Source organism: Neophocaena asiaeorientalis, unplaced genomic scaffold (genome assembly GCF_003031525.2).
Source record: "Neophocaena asiaeorientalis asiaeorientalis breed wild unplaced genomic scaffold, Neophocaena_asiaeorientalis_V1.1 scaffold14, whole genome shotgun sequence".
In the NCBI taxonomy this organism is placed as follows: domain Eukaryota; kingdom Metazoa; phylum Chordata; class Mammalia; order Artiodactyla; family Phocoenidae; genus Neophocaena; species Neophocaena asiaeorientalis.
This window is the reverse complement of record NW_020175192.1, coordinates 4,848,364-4,869,881: the sequence shown is the minus strand read 5'-3', so window position 1 is coordinate 4,869,881 and position 21,518 is coordinate 4,848,364. Positions and strand designations below refer to the sequence as shown.

At 46.2% G+C, this 21,518-nt stretch overlaps 1 protein-coding gene across 6 annotated transcripts in view; it reads left to right on the top strand.

The window, feature by feature from the left end:
- TACC1 (transforming acidic coiled-coil containing protein 1) overlaps positions 1-21,518 on the top strand; it is a 106,853-nt gene that overhangs the window by 50,166 nt on the left and 35,169 nt on the right. For 2 of the 6 annotated variants that reach the window (XM_024765090.1, XM_024765089.1), the window contains exons 1-2: positions 2,078-2,604; positions 3,560-3,675. In XM_024765090.1, the coding sequence (XP_024620858.1) occupies positions 2,444-2,604; positions 3,560-3,675 (277 nt within the window). In that variant the 5' untranslated portion in view covers positions 2,078-2,443. Of the gene's footprint in view, positions 1-2,077; positions 2,605-3,559; positions 3,676-21,518 lie in introns of those variants that run through there. The other 4 variants (XM_024765091.1, XM_024765092.1, XM_024765095.1 and 1 more) reach the window with 2 other exon arrangements.

Below are 21,518 nucleotides of genomic sequence, written 5' to 3'. Positions count from 1 at the left end.
TGTGCTAAGTGTAGGGTGACCGTATGTCCTGGGATGTCCTGGTTTATGCCTGTTGTCCTGGTGTAGCTATTAATGGTACCCTATTTCAAAACTACCTAAGGGCCACAGTCAAAGTCTCTCTGAATGTTCGGGGTATAGAGATGGTAGAAAGCAGGGAGACATCAGTCTGTTTTCCCAGGGTAGACACCTGCGCTGGGTGAGGAAGGAAGTTTGGGCAGTCAAGGCCTGGGGGCTTGACATGTGGGTGGAGGCCAGGGCGGTGGGAGGGGTGGGGAAGAGGGTGCAAAACTCTGCAGGCAAAAGGGAGATTGTTCCTGACGCAGCAGTTAGTTGGCTCAAGCTGGTCGTTGTTTCCCAAATTTATCCTGTGGAAGAAATTCCCCAGGACACTTGGTCAAAATACAGATTTCCAGAATCTGCTGGCAATTTGGATTTGGACTTTTAAAGAGGGGCCCAGATGATTCTTGGACATGTTAAAGTTCAGAACCAATTCTGTAGAGATTATGGCTACGACTACAAAGGGTCGGAGGAGAGGGGAGCAGGAATAGCAAGACTAGAGCGCAAGTCACAGATCAGCCAGGCAAGGGTGACCCCAGCCGAGACGACCCTCTAGAGGTAGAACCAATTGGACACATTTACAGTAGATCTATATGAAAACTAGGGAGTGTGGGAATTAGGTCAGTCACAGTGGGGATGCAGAGGAGGGAAAAGTTTCGAGAATCGCTCAGGAGGAAGAATGAACAGGACCTACTATATGCCAGCTACAGATTTACATGGGCAACAAAACACGTGTCAGATCCAGGAACTTGGGGGGAACCTTATAATCTGAAGGTTTGTGTGGTGAGCCATAAACCGAAAAATATGACCAGTTGGATAGTATTGTGGCGTATTTCATGCAGACCTGATAAAAAAAAAAAACGACTCCTGCTTATTTCTCATCTTTGCAGTCTCCAGTACGGTCTAGACAGTTGTATTCATCTCTGGGAAGGAGCTGGATGACTTCTAAAGCATCCAGACACCCCAGCCCTCTAGTCTAGAGTGCAGGCGAACGCCCATCCGTCTGTTATGGTGAGACTACCTGCCACGCCTGATCTTGCGTTATTTTTGCTTTTGTTTTTGTTATCAAATGTGTAAGACAGTCATGATTCATCAACAGTTTGCTGCGCCAACCCCTTTCAGTGGAGACGTCCGTGTGGCAGTTTCAGCCTGACTTTGTTCTAAATTCTGGAGCTGCTGTCTCTGTGGGAACCCGCAACTCTGGAAATTACAGTAGTACAAGAAACGCCTTATCCAGGCAAGGAGATCACGAAGCCTGGTTGTTTGAGGCAGATTCGCTTGGTGCCTTGGTGATTCTGAGAGGCGCAATCCCTAAGTAGAATCCCTTGATGGAAAATGAAGAAAATCAGAGGAGAGCTCTGCTACTTCCCTGCCTCTCCCTTCAAACACAGAGGGTTTTTATTTTGAAGGTTGAAATCATTAGGCCTGTTGGCAGACTTCGGAAGCAGCAAACGGAGTCAGAGACCAAACACTTAGGAGTTATGCCTCAAAAAGGAGAATGGGAAACGGATCAAGCTCTAATTTCACAGGGTAATTTAGCACCCTTTACCCAAGACCTGGCCACGGCACTTCCACCAGTGAGGACTGAGGAGCCACAAAGCGTCTAAAATCCCAGCCCTTGGCTACTCTTGCAGCGTTGCTGAGGGATCTGAAGGTTGAAGGTGAACAGGCTGAAATCTTCCACGCCGTCCTATTAGGGAGGGGAAAACACAGTCAACAGCGGCCTCAGAGTTTTTTATAATAAGGGGCTGAACTTCTCTGCGATCCAGTATCACTAACGCCATTAAGTCGCAGTAGCAAGATGAGAAAATAAAAATAAAAAGGGAAGGAGGCACAGTCCAGCGTGCACGTACACGGAAAACGGATCTTCCCGGCTCGCGACGCCGGGGGAGCCGTTGAGGGCGCCCGGGTCCTCGGCCAGCGGCCAGGGTCTTAGCAGAGAAGCCCCTTCCCGCAGGGAGGGCGCGACCACTGTGGCGCGAAGCCGGGGGGATCCGGCGGGCGCGCGCGCTTTAGCCGGGAGACGGGAGCCGGGCCGCAGGGACCGGGAGCAGCTGAGCCGCCGTGCAGCCAAGGCCGAGCCGCCGGGCGTCGCGGACCCGGGCCCCGAGGAGGCCCCAGGAGAGGCATCTCCCCCGCGGGAGTCGCCGGGTGCGGGGGCGCCGTGGCCGCACGTTCAGGAAGGAGGACGCGGAGGAAGCGGCGCTGCCAGCCGGAGGAGAGGAAGCGCTCCACCCGGGCCCCCGACGGCGCTCGTTTAACCACATCCGCGCCTCCGCTGGAAACGCGTCCGGGCGCCTGTCACCGGTTCCCTCCATTTTGAAAGGGAAAAAGGGCTCTCCCCTTTCCCATCCTCCTAGGAGCCGGAGCCGGAGGAGCCGCGCTCATGGCGTTCAGCCCCTGGCAGATCCTGTCCCCAGTGCAGTGGGCGAAATGGACGTGGTCCGCGGTGCGCGGCGGGGTCGCCGGAGAGGACGAGGCCGGAGGGCCCGAGGGCGACCCCGAGGAGGAGGACTCGCAAGCCGAGACCAAATCCTTGAGTTTCAGGCAAGTACACGCGTTCCTGCCAAAATGCAAACGCGCTGCTATCCATCCATCCATCTGCGGCTCAGTCTGTGTGCGTGTGTGTGGTCGCCACCCGCGTAACCGTGTTCATGGCAATGCTGCGTCCCTGCCTGTAACCGGGTCCCCGCTGTGCCTTCGAAGGTTCAGGATGTTCTGTCCTCCCGGGTATTTTCTTCCCCCCGTATCAGTATGATCTTTCTGAACCTAACCCAGAATCTGCAGTCTCTCTGCATCCCCGTCTGCCTCGGTCACTTTCTCTAAGCTTCGAGCCCCCAGCCCCCCGCCCCTACACACACACACACACACAGTCGTGGGTCACACCCGGTGGAACTTGGGGCCTTCCCTGTGGGGAAGAAGTCGCTCCCAGGCCCTCCTGGGGGTTCCCCTGTGTCCCGAAAATGCAGCCTTAGTAAAGAAGGTCGCGTGATGACAGGTTCCTGGCAGCTGGTGAGAAATGGTGGTGTCTGCTGAGCTGTCACCCGTGTGATTGCGGAAGGCAGGTGACAGCATCCCCGGCCTCTGGCTGGGTGAGTTCCAGACAGGTAGAGGCCTACCAAAGAAAAAGGCATCATGGCGAATAGTGGCTTAATTTTTTTTAGAACGAGAGGGCAATTTAATTTTTAAACCTCCAGGAAAGGGCTCTTGTGAGAAAAGGAGTCTGTTGAAAGGGCTTTTTTGGGGTATCAGAGGGAAGGATGACCTCAAAAAAAAATGGTGCTGGAAGAAGTCTCCTGAGGATGGAGGAGATTTCAGGGAGACAGGAGGCCAGACAGAAGCCCGAGGAGGGCGCGGCAGCAGCTCCCACAGGCCAGCCCATGCTGAGGACGCGCAGGTTGTAAAATTAGGCAAAAATACTGGACTTTGCGGATATGTAGACTATAAAGGGTGTCGGAAATACCGTTGAAAGTGGTAATTCCTCATTTTTCCCCCTTGGCAGCTCGGATTCTGAAGGTAATTTTGAGACCCCTGAAGCCGAAACGCCCATCAGATCACCTTGCAAGGAATCCTGTGATTCACACCTAGGACTGGCAGGCCCTGGGGCCAAAACCCAAGGTAAAGAAAGACTTTCCTTTTTGGCCTTATTTTGTTTAAAGGTTTGAAAATGTAAATGAGGGAAGGAAAAGTGTTAATTTAGGGCCATTTGAAAAGGTTGGGATTATCTCCTTACTAAGCCGGAGCTGTTTGAAAGCTCCTGGCTCATTTGAAATGGTTTCCTTGTTTATTTATTTATTTATTTTTATGAATGTCGTGGTCAGAGGCTTTCTTCTCTAAGTAGACTGTACATTTGCTGTATGAGATGATCATTATCAGAACATTCCTGCTGGGCCCTTCCCCTCGGCCCCTAAACAACAAAACTGTGTGTGGTGATGCCGTGATGGAGGTATGTTTAGCTTTGGCTTCACACATTTCTCAGGCCAACTCACTTTCTATAGGGTGTGGCTGGAGACAAGAATTATAGGTAAGAGTTGACTTTTTTAGATGAGGAGGACTCTTAAGAGGCTGTTTCAAAGTTGTTTACTGCTCCCTCTTCCACCAGGGATGGTAGTGAGCCCCTGAGTCCACCCGAGATGGGAGATTCTCTCCCGGCCCCTCAGAGCCCAGCCTGGAGCCTGCCCTTCATCTGCAGAAGCTGTTGCTGTTACGCTTCATTAGTAGAAACCCTTTTTGTCACACAGCCGGTTTTAAGTAAAATTTCACCTGTCCTGATCGAATGCATTTAGCTATCCAGTAAACAGAGTGGGCTGGGATTCAGCAGTGAAACAGTCCCTATCTCCTCCGCAAGCCAGCGTTACAGAGGGAGACGGGCCTCTTAGAGGTTAAGCAAAATGTATATGTCAGCTTGTCCTAAGGATTTTGGAGAAAAATAAAGCAGAGGAAGGGGGAGCAGAGCGGGGGCGAGTAGGAGGTGCTGAAGGCCGTTGGGGGGTGGGGGAGCCCAAATGATCAGGGGACTTGAGCAGAGCCCTGAGGGAGGATTGGGGGGAACAGCTGTGCAGGTTCCCGAGAAGTCTTCCAGCAGAGGATGGCACCTGCGAAGGTCTGAGACAGCAGCAGCCTGCGCGTGGGCCGGCGCGTGGTGGCAGGGTGGCAGCATGTTCGAGGACCAAGGAGGAGGCCAGGGTGGCTGCAGCGACCTGCGGGGCAGGGAGCTCTGGGAGCCACAGTCAGCCGGGTCGGGGGAGGCCTGGGTCACCTCGTAACGAGGCATTGATTTTCCTCCTGAGTGAGACAGGAAGGGGCTGCCTTTCAAAACTGCCACAAACAAAGGGGGCGGCTTGAAGCAACAGAAATTGATTCTCTCACAGCTCTGGAGGGCAGAAGTCCGAAATCAAGGTGTTGGCAGGGCCACGCTCCCTCCACAGGCTCTAGGCAAGGATTCTTCCTCGTTTCTTCTAGCTTCTGGTGGTTGCCAGCAGTTCTCGGTGTTCCTTGGCCTGTGGCAGCAAAACTTCCCTCTCTGCCTCCTTCATTCCATGGCCAGCTCCTCCCTGTGTGTCTCTGTGTCTTCCATGTGGCTTACTTATAAGGACACCAGTCATTGGGTTTAGGGACCACCCTAATCCAGGTTGACCTCCTCTTAACTGGATTACTGCAAAGAGACCACAGTGGAGCCCTGAGCCACGTGGGTTTGAACTGTGCGGGTCCACTCACACAGATTTTTTTCAGTAAGTATGTTCTAGAGTACTACACGATCCACGGTTGGTTGAATCTGAGGGTGCAGCACCGCTGATGGGGGGGGTTTTCAACGGTGCTGGGTGGTCGGGGGTCGGAACCGACCGCCACGTTGTTCAAGGCTCAGCTGTACCTCCAGATGAGGCCACATTCCAAGGTGTGGGGAGTTAGGGCTTGAGCTTGTCTTTTGGAGGAGTACAGTCCAGCCCACAGCAGAGGGCTTTGAGCAGAGGGATGGTGCCTTGACTCCTTTTTCAGAGGCTGGCGGGCTGCTGCCTGGAGATGGGCGTCTAGGAGGGATGTCCTTTTCACATGCTTTTTCTATTCCAGTGTCTGTCACTGTCACCGGCAGTGACAAAGTAGAGCCAGCTTTCAGTTGTCCAGTTAGCTAGTTTTTGACCTGATCACGAATTTATTCTCCCAACAGTGATTCTGTTTTCTTGCTTAGCAGCTTCCTCACGGGTCGCCACGGGAGGTCAGGTTCCCTGTGCTGGACTTCGTGACGGAGCTGGAATTACTGGGGAAATGATATCAACTTTTTGTGATGTGGTTTTGCTTTAATGGTGAGCTCCATACCGTGCTGCCCTGCTGAGAACTCCCCCGACTGTCCCCGGGCTGCTTTTTACCATGGGTTCAGGCAGAGACCGTGTGGGAACAGGCAAGTTTGCGTGTGGGAGGACTTGTGTGTGGCACTTCGCTGTGTAGCCATCTCAGTGACAGAGATGCCGCTTCATAGCTTCCCTTTTTCTTCTCTGAGGATTGGCAGATCAGAATGGAGATTTGAAAGCCTGAGGGAACTATTCTGTGGCCTTCCCCTCAAATTCACATAAAGCTCACAAGACACGTTAAGTAGCTGTTTGAAAGCCTCTTTGAATTGCTCAGCCTGGGCCGCCCCCTTCCTCACCATCCTGTCAGCTGGTAGTCTGATTCATCCTGACAGATTCTTTGCTAATTGAATGGAGGCCAGTATGGCCCAGGCCCCCAGAACCACACAGACCCAATTGTTTGGTCCTTCCTGTGCCACTGACTCATTTTTACAAGTTTTGGTAACTTGTAGCTCATACTCTCTTTTTCACTCTTTCTAGAAGTTTTCCTTTCGTGTCTTTTGTTTGCTTGTTTGTTTCTGGCCACACCATGCGGCTTGCAGGATCTTAGTTCCCCAACCAGGGATTGAACCCGTGACCCCTGCAGTGGAAGCGCAGAGTCCTAACTACTGGAGCCCCAGGGAATTCCTGAAGTTTTCCTTTTAGAGAGTTATGAACCAAGAAAGCTCAGTGGAGTAGATCACGATTGCGGACCATGAATATGGCAGGGGTACATCCTAGGAAACAGCCACTACATATTATGAAATCTTTCAATTTAGGGTCTCTAGATAACAGCGTGATTCCTCATCAGCCTGGCAGTATCCTGCCTTCTAGGGTTTCTTCTCCCCAGCACCCAGTCCTTGTCCAGAGCCCTGTTGATGGCCTTGTCATGCATACACAGTAAGTGTAAAAATACAGCCAAAGCACAAGGCTGACCAGGAAAGAGATCAGTGGACAAAAGTTTCTGGAGTCTAATGTTTAAGTCTAATTTCTGGGCCTGGATGGTTCTCTTTCTCCAAAAATTGTTGATTATTTGGCTCCTGATAAGATTAGTCTTTCATGTTTCTGTGGTTCAGGACATGGGGCAACAGCAGGTATAGATCATGTAAGACTCTGTCTTCTCTGGGGATGATCTATGAGTTGTTAGCTGGTCAGGGTTGGAATTAACATATGTAGAAGATCCTGGCTTCCTGGTGTAGAAGGGCCCTCAAATGTGTGGCTGCATCCCATGTACTGTACCCATGGGCTCCGTCCCAACCTCCATCTAATTCTTTGAACTTGGGGAAACATCTACATCTATTTTGAACTAATTTTCTTTTTATTGGAAGCTTTTTAGGGACCTAAAGTGTCTGAACTCTATACAGACGTGTCTTATCGTACTGCACTTCCCAGATACAACATTTTTTACAGGTCGAAGGTTTGTGGCAACCCCTGCATTGTCAGATGATGTTTAGCATTTTTTAGTAATAAAGTGCTTTTTGCTTAAAGTATATATATTGTCTTTTTAGACATACTGCTATTGCATACTTAATTACAGTATAGTGTAAACATAACTTTTTTTATGCACTGGGAAAACAACAACAGAATGCATGTGACTCACTTATATGCAATACTTGCTTTATTTCAGGGGTCTGGACCCAAACCCGCAATATCCCTGAGATGGGCCTGTAATAACTCTTCTTAAGGCAGGATTGTATGCCATACTAGGAATTAGACAGTGGATGAGGTTGTACGGTTTTTTTAAGCCACAGATAGAAGCCGGTTTCAGACTAACTGTTAAAATAAAACTGTAGGCCAAGAAGTTTCTTGAATGTACCAGAATGGTGGCTGTAGTGCTTGGGCTGATAGCTCTGTGTTTGCTATCTGTCTGCCTTCCTCCGCAAAGGGTGTTTAAATTGCTGGTGTTAACTCTTCTTTCTCTTTGCTGGGAGATGTATCAGTAAGGAGACATCACCTAGGAAAGGACTTTTGAAAGGCACAATCTCAAGTTCATCTGTTTTTTGTTGTTTGGGTTTTTTTGGTGCGAATGGACTGTGGTTTTGTCCAGTGTTTCGGGTCATAAAAGCGAAAGCTGCAGTGGCTGTCCTCTGTTAATTGACACCTCCCCTCAACACACACACACACACACACACACACACACACACACACACACCCCTTTATTTACAGATTGTTACCTTTCTTTGAGAGAGGGAATTTTAATTCACGCTGAAGCTCTCTATGCCCTTGGAACAAAACTACCCTGCTTGATGTGTTGATTAGATGGCTAGATATTCCAGACACACACTGTGGTCCTCCAGAACAGGAGAGAGATAAACAGGGTCAGTGCATAGGTATCTACTGCTGGAGGCCTGTGGGGACTGCAGACTTGTTTGTCCACACAGTTTGGGTTAGTCTAAATCAGGCATCAGCCAATGATGGCTCATAGGCCAAATCTGGCCTGCTGTTGCCTTTTACTGTTCTGCCTGAGAGCTGAGAATGGTTTCTGCATTTTTAAATGGTGGAAAAACATATTTTGTTTGAAAAATATATGGAAGTTCAGATTTCAGGGCCCATGAATAAGGTTTCGTTGGCGTGCAGCCACACTTGTGCATTTCGCTGTTGTCTGGCTGCTTTTGCGCTAAGATAGCAGGCTGAGTACTCAGAATAGAGACTGAAAGAAAGATGGGCAAAAGCCTGAAATATTTACTGTTTGGCTCTTTACAGAAGAGTTTGCCGACTGAGATCCACACTTACGACAATTTTGGTAAAATTATAAAGTTTAAGTAATTAAACTTCAATTTAAAAAAAGCTACAAGGCTGTAGCTGATTAACAGATGAACTGTGGCTGCTGGGTGCCATTCCTGTAGGCCTGAATGGTCAGGTAAGGCATCACGGAGAGACTAGTTTGGGCTGGCTGTTTGTCTCCCTTGCAAAACAATGTTTTGGTCTGTCAATATACTTAATTTTCAATTGACTAAAAGATCTGAGAAAAAAGGAAATTAGGGAAGAATGGGGAGAATTTTGGAATCATTTAGTACAAGTACAATCATAGAGGCTTTTCACTTTTGCCCATTAAGTGTATTTAATGTAACTTTGAGTGTTTGCGAGTTTGTAATTTGACTGTCGCTATGGTGTATTGTTGGTATAGGTTGTGTGGTTGATATGATGTATTTATTGGATTGTTTTAGACTGTATCTATATAAGACCTAGAAGGGAGATCTTATTAAAATCTGAGCCTTAGATTTTTGATCCTAAGGCTTTGGGCTACATGTATAAGCAAAAATTATGCAAACATTTTTCATGCGGTACTTCTTGAAATGTTCTAGTCGAAACTACGAGTGTGGTTCTCCTAGGGATTTAGTTTGACGTCCTTTCCCTGCTCCTACCGCAGGGATTGCTTTATTAGAATGTCCTAGAAGTAATGCGACTAATAAGGACCCTTAATGTTACCTAGTCCGACAGTTCAACCCATGTGGCTCCTTTGACAGCATTCCCGGTTAATGGCCTTTTTATTTTTATTTTCAACTTTTTTATGTGATAGGCTTTTTCACAATTTAAATTTTTATATTGCTATTTTAGATTATTGTAAGAGAAAACATCTCAACGATAGGCTTGAAAACCTCAGCTACATGATACAATGCCTTCCCCCCCCCCCACCACCCCCTTTAATGTTTGTAGCTGTCAGCTTGGAGGTTCTCACTAGTTAGTAAATGGGATCAGGCCATGTTTCTCTGTTGCTTTATTTATAACAATGTAAAGGAGCCATGTAGGGAGCATCTCTACCTCTATATGGTGCTCGACCCCAAGGACAATGTACTCTTGGGGGAAAAGTATCATTTTTCCAGCAGAGACTCAGAGAGTGTTGAATAAAACACGTGGGGGCAGGGGCAGAGTGTGCCTGCCGGAAGTGAAGATTTTAGTAACTGTCAAAGCAGTATTATTCTTTTAAGGTGAAGAGCAAATTCAAGACCTTCTTAGATATTGTAATGATTGAACTCACCTCAGACTTGGCATTTCCCGATTTGGGGCTTACCTGAGCATCAAATAAAGCAGTATAGCTTTCTTTGATAGCTTCTGGCGGTGGAGGCATTTTCTCTGGTGTATGGGCGGGGGGGTGTAAGCAGCCCTGCTAAAATTACGTTGCTACCACTTAATGTTCCACATAAAAAACGGGGGAGGGAGGGAGACGCAAGAGGGAAGAGATATGGGAACATATGTATGTGTATAACTGATTCACTTTTTTATAAAGCAGAAACTAATACACCATTGTAAAGCAATTATACCCCAATAAAGATGTTAAAAAAAAAATGGATGTGGTCTAAAGCCATTTAAACATTTAAAGAGCAGTCATAGTACCTTTTCCAAGTGATCAATAATACTGTTCATAGGAAGCCCTAGCAGTATATGCCGTTTCGTCACGGTCTTCTAAACTCAGATTAGTGACAGGAGGATCATGGTTGACCCACCCAAAACAGCTGTCTCTGGGGATTTGATAACTGTTAACCTTGGGCCTAGGAGGGGATTGCCGTTTCTGAGTTCAAGGTCTCACCCTCACCTTTGGGTGGACATGAACCTAATTTTATGGGCTCTCACAAACATGATTAGATCCCCAGGGCCAAACTCACAAGAGGATAGTAGCCAAACGGAGTATTTCATTAATTCACAAATGGAAAAATGTAATCTGGCAGTTCTGCTTGACAGATGCAGACATTGTCCTAGCCAGTCCCTCTGCCCTATGTCATTGCTGGAAATACGACAGCAAATTCTTGATCTCCAGCTTTCCCACTGCAAGATTCTGACCTAACAGGCCCCCAACTTTCTGTTTCAGCTGTATTTATCGTACATATTAAAAGCAATTTTCCCCCCAGCATCTTATTTGATTTTATAACAGTGATGCCGTGAGATAGGACACATGTGATTTCCAGTCTAAAAACTGGGAAATCGAGGCCACAGCTTTTACAGCAGTGGGGTCGTAAGTTCAGCTTTGAAGATCACACATCCAGCTCACAGGGAAGGTATGAATCTCCCTCTCTTCGCTGACTTAAGAGAAGACCTATCAGAGGAAATAAAAGTTCTTAAAATGTTGCCAGGACAGAGTGTGTGATGGGGGAAAGCATCTTCTTTAGTATCTTATTAAATGATAGTAATTTTAAAAAAAATCATCAGGGGATTACATCTTTTTTTTTTTTTTTGCGGTATGCGGGCCTCTCACTGTTGTGGCCTCTCCCGTTGCGGAGCACAGGCTCCGGACGTGCAGGCTCAGTGGCCATGGCTCACTGGCCCAGCCGCTCCGTGGCATGTGGGATCCTCCCGGACTGGGGCACGAACCCGCGTCCCCTGCATCGGCAGGCAGACTCAACCACTGCGCCACCAGGGAAGCCCGGATTACATCTTTCACATGTGTTAACTTAGCATATATAACATATGAAGTATAAAATGTATTTTAAGAGTTTTGAACATCAGAAGTTTACACACAAGTTAGCCATCGAGTCAGAAGGGAAAAAAGAAAAAGCGTCACAGGGTAAGCAGTGCCATTGGATTGAAAACATTTTGCTTCCTTAATGCTCAGCTTCTGCTCATCCATGAGAAATAAACAGGGAATGGACACACTCGTCCTAGCTCTTGCTTCCCTCTCCACCTGTGAGTCATGTGTGGGTGAGGAAAGGCAGGTGCGTGGAGACGTGTGCGGTCTCCTGGAACTCTGCCCCTCTTTTGGTGTAGAAAGAAGAGTCTCCCAGAGTCTGGCATCGTTTATGTATTGCCGCATAACACAACTCCAAAGCTGATGAGCCGCTTACGCCACTGGACGTTTATCATCTCACGTCGTTTTCATAGGTCTGGAACTTGGGAGCAGCCTAGCGGGGTGATCTGGCTTGGGGTTGCTTGTGAGAATGCATTCCTGGCGTTGGCTGGGACTGTAGGCATCTGGAGGCTTGACTGGGGCTGGAGCCGTGAGCTCACTCACGGCTGGCACCTTGGCCTGGCTGTTGGTGGGAGGCCTCAGTTCTTTACCCCTCGGGTGGACCCCTCTCCATGAGGTTGCTTTAGTGTTTTTGCAGCACGGCAGCTGCAGCGTCTCTTACGACAGCCTCAGAAGTCGCACTCTGTTATTTCCACAGTATCCTTTTGGTTACACGGGTCCAAGGGCGTGAACACCAGGAGGTAGGGGCTCACTGGGGGCTGCCTTGGAGGCTGCCTGCCACGAAGCCCGTTACGCCTTCCTTTGGGGCCTCTTCCCTGCATCCCCACCCCTCTTTCTGCCCCTCTTCTTAGGGTGCAGGAGCAGAGGAGGCGGGAGCCATGACGTGGGCTTCAGCCAGGGTCCCCGTCCTGCTGCGGAGGCATCTGCTTGCTCTGTCTGGAGGCTCCCCTCTTGCCCAACATTCTCCCTCTTTTTCTGTATCCTGCGTCTGCTTCCCAGCTGTGTGGGTGGTTGCTGCTTTGTGAGAGAGGCAGTTGGTGTTTTGAATGCTCTAGTAATGATTTCTGAAGAGATGCGCATTATGGTTGATTGGCAGCAGTAGAGTGAAGTTCAGGTCTCTGCTAGCTCTGTTAGCACGCGCCCTTTCTCCTCTGCTCCTGCTGCCTGCTGGGGCTGGAGCAGAAGGCTCTGGGGAGGGCTTCTGTCTGTGCAAGGGGTCTCTGCTCTACTGGAAATGTAGCCTCAGACGAATCCAGGTGGTTCCAAACCCAGGGGCACCTCCTGAGTGAGAAGAGAAGACGTATCTGTCATTGGCTCAGCTTCTGGGCAAGGCTGGGGTTCCTGGGGGTGGACTCCTCCGGATGAGTGAGCCCCACCCTCTTACCTTACGGTCACCTTGGCCTTCAGAGGGTAGGGTTTGGGTCTCTTTTTAAATAAAATAGCTTGGGGCGCTGGTTTGGAAATTTGAAGTCCTTTCGTCATCCTTAGTACAAACTTTTCCAGTTTATCGAGTGGCTTTCCAGATTATTCTTCACGTGCGGAGTCTTGTATATTAGAGTGAGCCTCTCTCAGGAGTTAGAAGCTTCCAGCACCTGGCCCCATCTCTTACAAAAAGCAAATAAATTACCACCCCCCCCAGCTCCTGGGTAGTGTTTTTGTTTTTGTTTTTTGGACGGTGGGGAAGAGGAGGTTTAGACCATCAGTTTGTTGTCTGGGTTCAGGCAAGGGTGTGCGTGTGTGTGTTGGTGCTGTTTTTCTGCTGTAAGTGGGGATATCTTAACATTGCAGCATACTTAAAAGGCTGTTGTGCTTTTTCCCACCTTGGCTCACCCACTTGGAACCCCCTCGTCACTCCCAGGCTCTGGGTGACGTGGGGCCCCAGTGGTTGTCAGGGGAACGTGAGTCCTGCGGCCACGACCCTTAGGGTCTACCCAGCAGTCCTGGAAAAGGCCTTCTTGTCCCGTTATCCTGTTGTCCTGCCCCTGGACAGTGCACTTCTACTCCATTTTAAGGTTGATGTCCTTGGCTGAGTGGCTGAGAACATACGTATATGAAGTATATGTCAACTTGGGGGGAATTAGAGGGACTGGGAACTCAGAGATGTGAAACTCTAAAAAATGTTCACATTTTGGACGCTTCCCTAAATGCTAATACGTACCTTTTTAACAGTCTTCTCAGGTCAGACCCCTTGTGTTTCCCTCCTGAAGCCCTCCATTGGTTCAGACTCGGGAGAGCAAAGGTGGGAGGGAAGACACAGAAAGGAGGGGCGTCTTCGAAGGGACAGGGTCAAGTGAAGAGCAAGTGTTTCTCCTGCGGATAGAGCTGAACGGCTTTGTCACTGCTGTTCTGTGTACTTTTGTTCTGTATGAAAGATGATCGGGTGGGAAGGGGGTCCTGTATGTATCAGACATCAACTCAGCAGTGACCGTGAGCATCAGCTCTGTCTTGAGTGCTCAGTTTCTGCTTTGGGGACACAAAAGGGACCATGGGATAAGGCCCTGCAGAGCTCAGAGTCTGGAAGGAGCTGGCCGCCTCCTGTTCCCCAGGCCCCTTGGTCTCCTTGGCTTCCCCAGATGTTTAGCAGCAGACAGGTAGTTTTAGCAAGGGAATGTGTGAGGGAGGTCTGGGAAGAGGTCCAATGTTAAAAATAAATACATAAAAGACTTTTTAAAAGCACACAACTACCCCTACCCCCAAAACAAAAACAAAAGCCTTTTGAGCATGCCAATTGTCATGTCTGTAAGATGGTTCATATACTTGGCTACATCTGTTGTAGAAGAGAAGAGTGATGTCATTTTTTCTCCTCTTTCTGTAAATAGAATTTCTCTAGCATGTTGTGGGCTTCCTTAAGAAAACTTTAAAATCCCAGATTGATGTGATGGTGAGACCTACCAGCTCTCTCAAGTATGTGTTCCTACAGGTGACACATAAGAGACTATTTAAAGCATTTTCTGAAATGTAAGTCTGTGATATAGTAGAACATTTTGTAGGAATTGCAGGACATGCTTCTGCTCTGTTACCCTCTGAGTCTCTTTGTTCTCTCTCTTTTTTTAAAAACAGTTTTATTGAGATATAATTCACACACATACAGTTCAACCATTTAAAGGGTATATACAGTTCAATGGTTTTTAATATATGCACAGAGAACGTTGTACAACTGTCACCTCAGTCTAATTTTATCACCTCCCCGCAAAGAAATCCTGTACCCATTAGCACTTATCCCCCATTTTTCTCTCATCCCCAGTCCTAGGCAACTGATAATCCACTCTGTGTCTCACTAGATTTGCTTATTCTGGACATTTCATATAGATGGAATTAATACAATATGTAGTCTTTTCTGACTGGTTCTGTTCGCTTACCATAATGTTTTCAAGGTTCATCCATGTTGTAGCATCTGTCAGTACTTCATTCTTTTTTTATTGTTGATTAATATTCCACTCTATGGATAAACCGTATTTTATGTATCCATTCATCAGTTGATGGACATTCGGGTTATTTTCACATTTGGGCCATTACGAATAGTGCTGCTGTGAGCACTCGTGTTCAGCTTTTTGTGTGGGTGTATGTTTTCATTTCTCTTGGGTGTATACCTAAAAGTGGAATTGCTAGGTCATAGGGTAACTCTTCCTAATTTTGAGGAGCTGTTTTCCAAAGTGGCTGCACCATTTTACATTCCTACCAGCCGTATAGGGGGGTTTTCAGTTTCTCTACATCCTAGCCAACACTTGTTAATCTGTTTGATTGTAGCCATCTTTATAGGTGTGAAGGGGTATCTCATGGTGGTTTTGATTTGTATTTCCCTAATGACTAACGATGTTGAGCAGTTTTCCATGTACTTTTTGGCTGCTTGTATATCTTCTTTAGCAAAATGTTTATCCAGATTCTTTGCCTATTTTTAAATTAGGTTACTTATCTTAGAGTTGTAAGAATACTTTATGTAGTCTAGATACAAGTCCCTTATCAGATATCCGATTCTAAATATTTTCTTCCATTCTGTGGGATGTCTCTTCACTCTTTTGGTTATATCGTTTGAAGTGTAAAAGTTTTTGCTTTTCATGAAGTTCAGTTTATGTATTTTTTTCTTTTGTCCCTCGTGCTTTTGGTGTCATATCTAAGAAGGCTTTGCCTAACCCGTGGTCACAGAGACTTACTACTGTGCTTTCTTCTAAGAGTTTTATAGTTTGAGCTCTTACATTTAGGTCTTTGATCAATTTTGAGTTAATTTTTGTACATGTTGTGAGGAAGTGGTGCAGCTTCAGTATTTTGCATGTGGATATCCAGTGCCCCAGCACCATTTGTTGAAAAGACTGTTTTTTTCCCTTTTTAATTAACTTTGCACCTTTGTCAAAAATCAGTTGACCAGAGGTGTAAGGGTTGAGCTTTTGATTCTGTTTCATTGAGCTATATGTCTCTCCTTATGCACACTGTCTTGATTATGGTAGCTTTGTGGTGAGTTTAGAAATCAGGAAATGTGAGTCTTCCAACTTTGTTCTTTTTTCTCAAGGTTGTTATAGCTATTCTAGGTCCACTACATTTCCATATGAATTTTAGGATCAGCTTGTTAATTTTGCAAAGAAGCCAGCTAGAATTTTGATAGAGATTGTGTTCAATCTATAGATAAATTTGGGGAGGATTGTCATCTTAACAATATTAAATCTTCCAATCCATGAACATAGGATGCCTTTCCATTTATTTAGATCTTCTTTAATTTCTTCAAATACTGCTTTGTAGTTTTTACAGTACACATCTTGCACTTCTTTTGTTAAATTTACTTCTAAGTATTTTATTCTTTTTGATACTACTATAAATGGAATTGTTCTCATAATTTTGTTTTTGGACTTTTCATTGCAAGTGTATAGAAATACAGTTGACATTTGCATATTGATCTTGTATCCTGCAACCTTGCTGAATTCACTTATTAGTTATAATAATTTTTGGTGGATTCCTCAGAACTTTCTGTACAAAAAATTGGGTCATCTGCAAATACAGATAGTTTTACTTTTCCTTTTCAATCTGGATGCATTTTTGTTCTTTCTCTTGCCTAACTGACCTGGCTAGAATTTCTAGTACAATTTTGAATAGAAGTGGTGAGAGCTGACATTCCTGTCTTTTTCTTGATCTTAGGGTAAAAACATTCAGTCTTTTACCATTAAATATGACATTAGCTCTGGATTTTTCACAGATGTATTTTATCAAATTGAGGAAGTTCCTTTTTATTCCCAGTTTGTTGAGTTTTGTTTTTTTTTTTTAATCATGAAAGGATTTTGGATTTTGTCAGTTTTTTTCCTGTGTATATTGAGATGATCATGTGGGTTTTGTCTTCCATTCTATTGCTGTGGTATATTACACTAAATGATTTTCAGATGTTCAACCAACCTTGCATTCCTGGGGTGAATCACGCCTTTTTATACGTTGGTGGACTTGGTTTGCTAGTATTTTGAGGATTTTCGCATTGATTTTCAATAAGAAATACTGGTCTGTAGTTTTTCGATTTGGTATTTTTGGTGATATCTTTGTTTGGTTTTGGCATCAGGGTAATATTGACCTTATAGAATGAATTGGGAAGTGTTTCCTCCTCCTATAGCTTTTTGAAGTTTGGGAACAATTGATGTTAATTCTTCTTTAAATACTTGGTGGAATTCACCAGTCTGGTCCCGGTCTTTTTGTGTGTGTGGGCAGGGGGAGTTTTTAATTTACCAGTTCAATCTCTTTACTTGTCCTAGATCTATTCAGATTTTCTGTTTCCTCTTGAGTCCGTTTCAGTCGCTTGTGTCTTTTTAGGAATTTGTGTATTTTATCTAAGTTATCAAATTTGTTACCGTACAGTTATTCATAGTGTCATTTTCTTGATTTTAAATGGAATTAATAAGCCCTGCTATGCCTTTTTCACAGGGTTGATTTGAAGATCAAGTTAGGTAATATGTATGGAAGTGCTTTGAAGATCATATGACTGCAAAGTATTTTATTTGTTCTAAATTCTTAGTTCTAGGAAGACATACCCAGGGTACCACTGTCTGCAGTTAATGTTTGTACTACATTTCCCCTTTGTGACTTGCATTTCAAGGGAGAGATTGTGTCCCTTGTTACCAAAGGAATATGAACTAAGATGGGTTGGAGGGGGAAGTGGTTTGGGGGCCTGTCTACCTGTTTCTTGAGGGGTAGCAGAACATAGGTCGTACACTTTCAGGGTCAGAGGGCATCAGTGCCCCATTAGGACATCAGCGTCAGGCTCTGACCCATCCAGCTCCTGCCTAGACCCGAGAGCAGCTGTTTCCTTTCCTCAGTGAGGAAGAATGCTGAGTCTGGTCTAGTCACTGATGTCTTCACCTCTCCCGTAGCCCATACCTTAGATGCACTGCATTCATTCTTCTTACCTCCTCCCAACTTGCTTGGTTTTTTTAAATTAATTTATTTTTTAAATTAACTTTTATTGGAGTCGAGTTGATGTACAATGTTGTGTTAGTTTCTGCTGTACAGCAAAGTGAATCAGTTATACATATACATATCTCCATTCTTTTTTAGATTCTTTTCCCATAGAGGTCATTACAGAGTATTGAGTAGATTTCCCTGTGCTATACAGCAGGTCCTTATTAGTTACCTATTTTGTACATAGTAGTATGTATATGTCGATCCCAGTCTCCCAATATATCACCCCTTTGACTCCCTTGGTAAACATAAGTTTGTTTTCTACATCTGTGATTCTATTTCTGTTTTGTAAATAGGTTCATTTTTTTTTTTAGATCCGCGTATAAGCGATATCATATGATATTTGTCTTTCTCTGTCTGACTGACTTCACTCAGTATGACAATCTATAGGTCCCTCCTTGTCGCTGCCCAGCTTGCTTCTAAGTCAACAATAAAGGTCCTTTTAAAATACAACTGGGACTCCCCTGGTGGTGCAGTGGTTAAGACTCCGCACTCCCAATGCAGGGGGCCTGGGTTCGATCCCTGGTCGGAGAACTAAATCCTGCATGCCCCGACTAAGATCCCACATGCCGCAGCTAAAGATCCCGCATGCTGCAACTAAGACCCGGTGCAGCCAAATAACTAAATAAATATTTTTTATAAAATACAACCTACCTGGCTTTTAAAAATAAAGAGTTACTTTAGTGCTTCTAGAAAGTTCTCTTGCTAAATATGGAGGCACATTCAAAGAGGAAATAACCCATTTAGAAAGGGAAGAGAAGTCGGTGATGCAGGAAGACCAGAGGTCAAGCAGTGGCGGTTTTCTCTGTAAGAACACGTGAGGTGGCTGTCACGTGAGAAGGTGGTAGTAACTTCCTCACGATTCAACCCGTGAGTGTGAAGGGTCTTGGAATGTGGCTCTTCTCTCCTTCACTGGATTATAAGCCCCGCGTACTGATTTTGTGGCCCCTTCGTGCCCAGCGCAGCATATGCTGCAGGTCATAGGGCCTGTGGTTGGTTGGTTAGATGATTATCTTAGACATAATTTTATGATTCGACTTTAGGGCTTCAAGTCCCGCTGAAGCTGAGGGTTTAAACTGACTAGGGAGTGCGGACATGGAGCGTCTGGTTTGGGTCTGCATGTAGGATTTCTTACTACTGTGGCTGACAGTCAGCTTGGCTCACAGCAGTACATCTGTAAAACTTTTGTCATCGCTGGACCCTCCACGTTTGTGGATCACTGTGAGATCAGGCACCCCCCACCATGAGGACAGAATGGAGTAGTGAGGGAGGAACAGTTCCATCTGTTTGTTTTGTCTTTTGGCTGCGCCACGTGGCTTAGTTCCCGAACCAGGGATTGAACCCGGGCCCTCGACAGTGAGAGCACCGGAGTCCTAACCACTGGACTGCCAGGGAACTCCCTAGTCCCACCTGTTTGGATGTCTAGCCCAGCCTGGTCACGTGGGTTCTGTACCTCACTTGTGAGCTCTCAGAAGCATGGCACGGGTGGTTTGTTCCTAGACACGGACTGTCCCCTGCTTCCATCTTGACTCAGATGCCCACCCCTCCATGGATGTAGCAATGTAGAGCGATATACTTGATTGTGTCCTACCATAGCATTGAACCTCCACCCCAGAACCCTTCTTCCTGGGCTTGTGACCCCAATTGGGTTTTCTCAGGGTCATCCCAGGAGCGAAGAGAAATGAGGTGAATGCCGGCGGCTCTAGAATTAACTGGGGGACTGTGTAGCATGGTTGAGCCATGACCTTCCTGTGCCCCAGACCAGGCTCCACGCCCCCTCCTCCCTCCTGCTCCCTCGCTCCATCTATTCTAACCTCTCTGGTCCATGGTTTCTTCATCTGTAACATGGGCTCAAGGAACGCCTTAAAGTAATATATCTGGAGCACCAAGCACAGTTACAACAGTAGTGTAATTGCGAAGAATTTTTCAGGAGGGAGGCTCTTTAAAAACAGCCCTTAACAAAAAATAAATTCCACCCTTGTGTCTTGGGAAGAGAAGGAGAGGTGGGGCTGGGTGGGCTTGGAGCCGCAGTCCTGTGTTGAAATGGAGACAGAGGAGAAATGGGTGAAGAGGGGATTAGGTTTGGGTAAGAAGAGATCTTTATGCTTAGTAAGAAGGATTCTGGGCCTCGGGATGGGAGAATTGGCTTAATATTAGTCATTTGTTTATATATCTGTAACACTGGGGGATAATGTAATACTTGTCTAAGGTTTATTGCACGAAAATCATTGCACGATAAACAGTCTCTAGGTAAGTTATTCTGGAAGTGAGGTCAAGGCTCTGGGTCCCAGTGTTTTCTAGAAATTAGTTTCTCTAATAATATATAGCCAACATCTTTTAATGTCACTAACTACTTCAAACACAATTTTTAACGTGGTACCACAATATGTTGTTTTTAGTTTAATCATTGAACTGGAGTCAGACAGCTAGTAACCAGGAAGTTAAAGAGTACCATGGGGAAACTTTTTCTCTGTTTTTTTTTCTGGAGGATGCGGGGGTGGGTACCCCTGCTGGACATCTTGCAGCATCTGGTTTTGTGCGAATTTGCCCCGTTTCCCTTGTGAAGATCATCAGCCTTGGGTAATTGTGAATCAAGCTGCTTCTTCCATCACACGGAGGCAGAACCTTTATCTTGCTATTAGATAAGACTGTATTTATCTACTGTCCGTGGTCAACCTGTAGCTTATTAGGATACATGAAAATGTGACAATGTGAATAGCACTTGTAGTTGAGAGGGTTTGGGGTTTTTTTTGACACCAAATATGTGGTATCTTTTCAAATACCAATTCTGTGTGTGGTTGATACAACAACTGAGTGTCCTACAATTCAATCTTAGTCTGACAGTAACTACCCAGAGTTAGCGTCAGACTCCAGAGATTTAAGGGCTCAGTCCCTCAAGGCTGCCCTCACCTGAGGCATCAGGTGCATCCCAGGTCCCACACTTCTGTCCAACTTGGCTACAGATTTGGGGGATCCTACAACCCCTCTCAGCTTCTCTACTACAGTGACTCACGGAACTCAGGAAAATACGTTTACTGCTTTATTGTGAAGGATGCAACTCAGGAACAGCCGAATGGAAGAGATGCAGGGGACCGGGTAGGTCTTGTCCAGGCCTGTCAACCCCTCCAGCACCTCTGTGGGTCCACCAACCTGGGAGCCCCATGAATCTCACTGTTCAAGATTGTTTATAACCCGACTGATCTCCAGCCCCTGAACGTTGCCACCCTCTAACCACGAGTTGGGTCTTTCTGGTGACCAGCCCCATCTGGACGCTATCTGGGACCCGCACCCTGAGACACCTCATTAAACGCAGGTGTGATCAAAGGGGCTTGTTATCAATAACAGGACACTCGTGTCACCCAGGAAAATTCTGGGGGTTTTAGGAGCTCTGTGCCAGGGACCTTGGACAAAGGCCATTTTTATTGTGTCACATCTAGTATGAAGATACGTACACGAAAATCTTCACCCAGCAATAATTATAATGACAAATTTGAAAACCCTCAAAAATTACGTGACATGTAGCGTGACTTCAGTGCTTCTGTCATTAGTTTAACCAGTGAATGGATCTTTTAGGCTGGAAGGTGGGGGCGGGGTGCTGCTAAGTGTGAAGGAGAAACACGAAGCAGGAGAGGTGAGTGCAGGTGCCCACACGCATGCTCCGAGCTGTCCCCGGTTTGCTGTTTGCGTTCGCTTCATTTTTGAAGTTGCTGTTCTCAGGACACCAGAAGGCTTAACGGCACTGAGACTTCTCTCCAGGGGGAAATGGTTAAGTGTGTACGGCTGTGGAGTTGTGTGATTCAGGTGTTTCATGG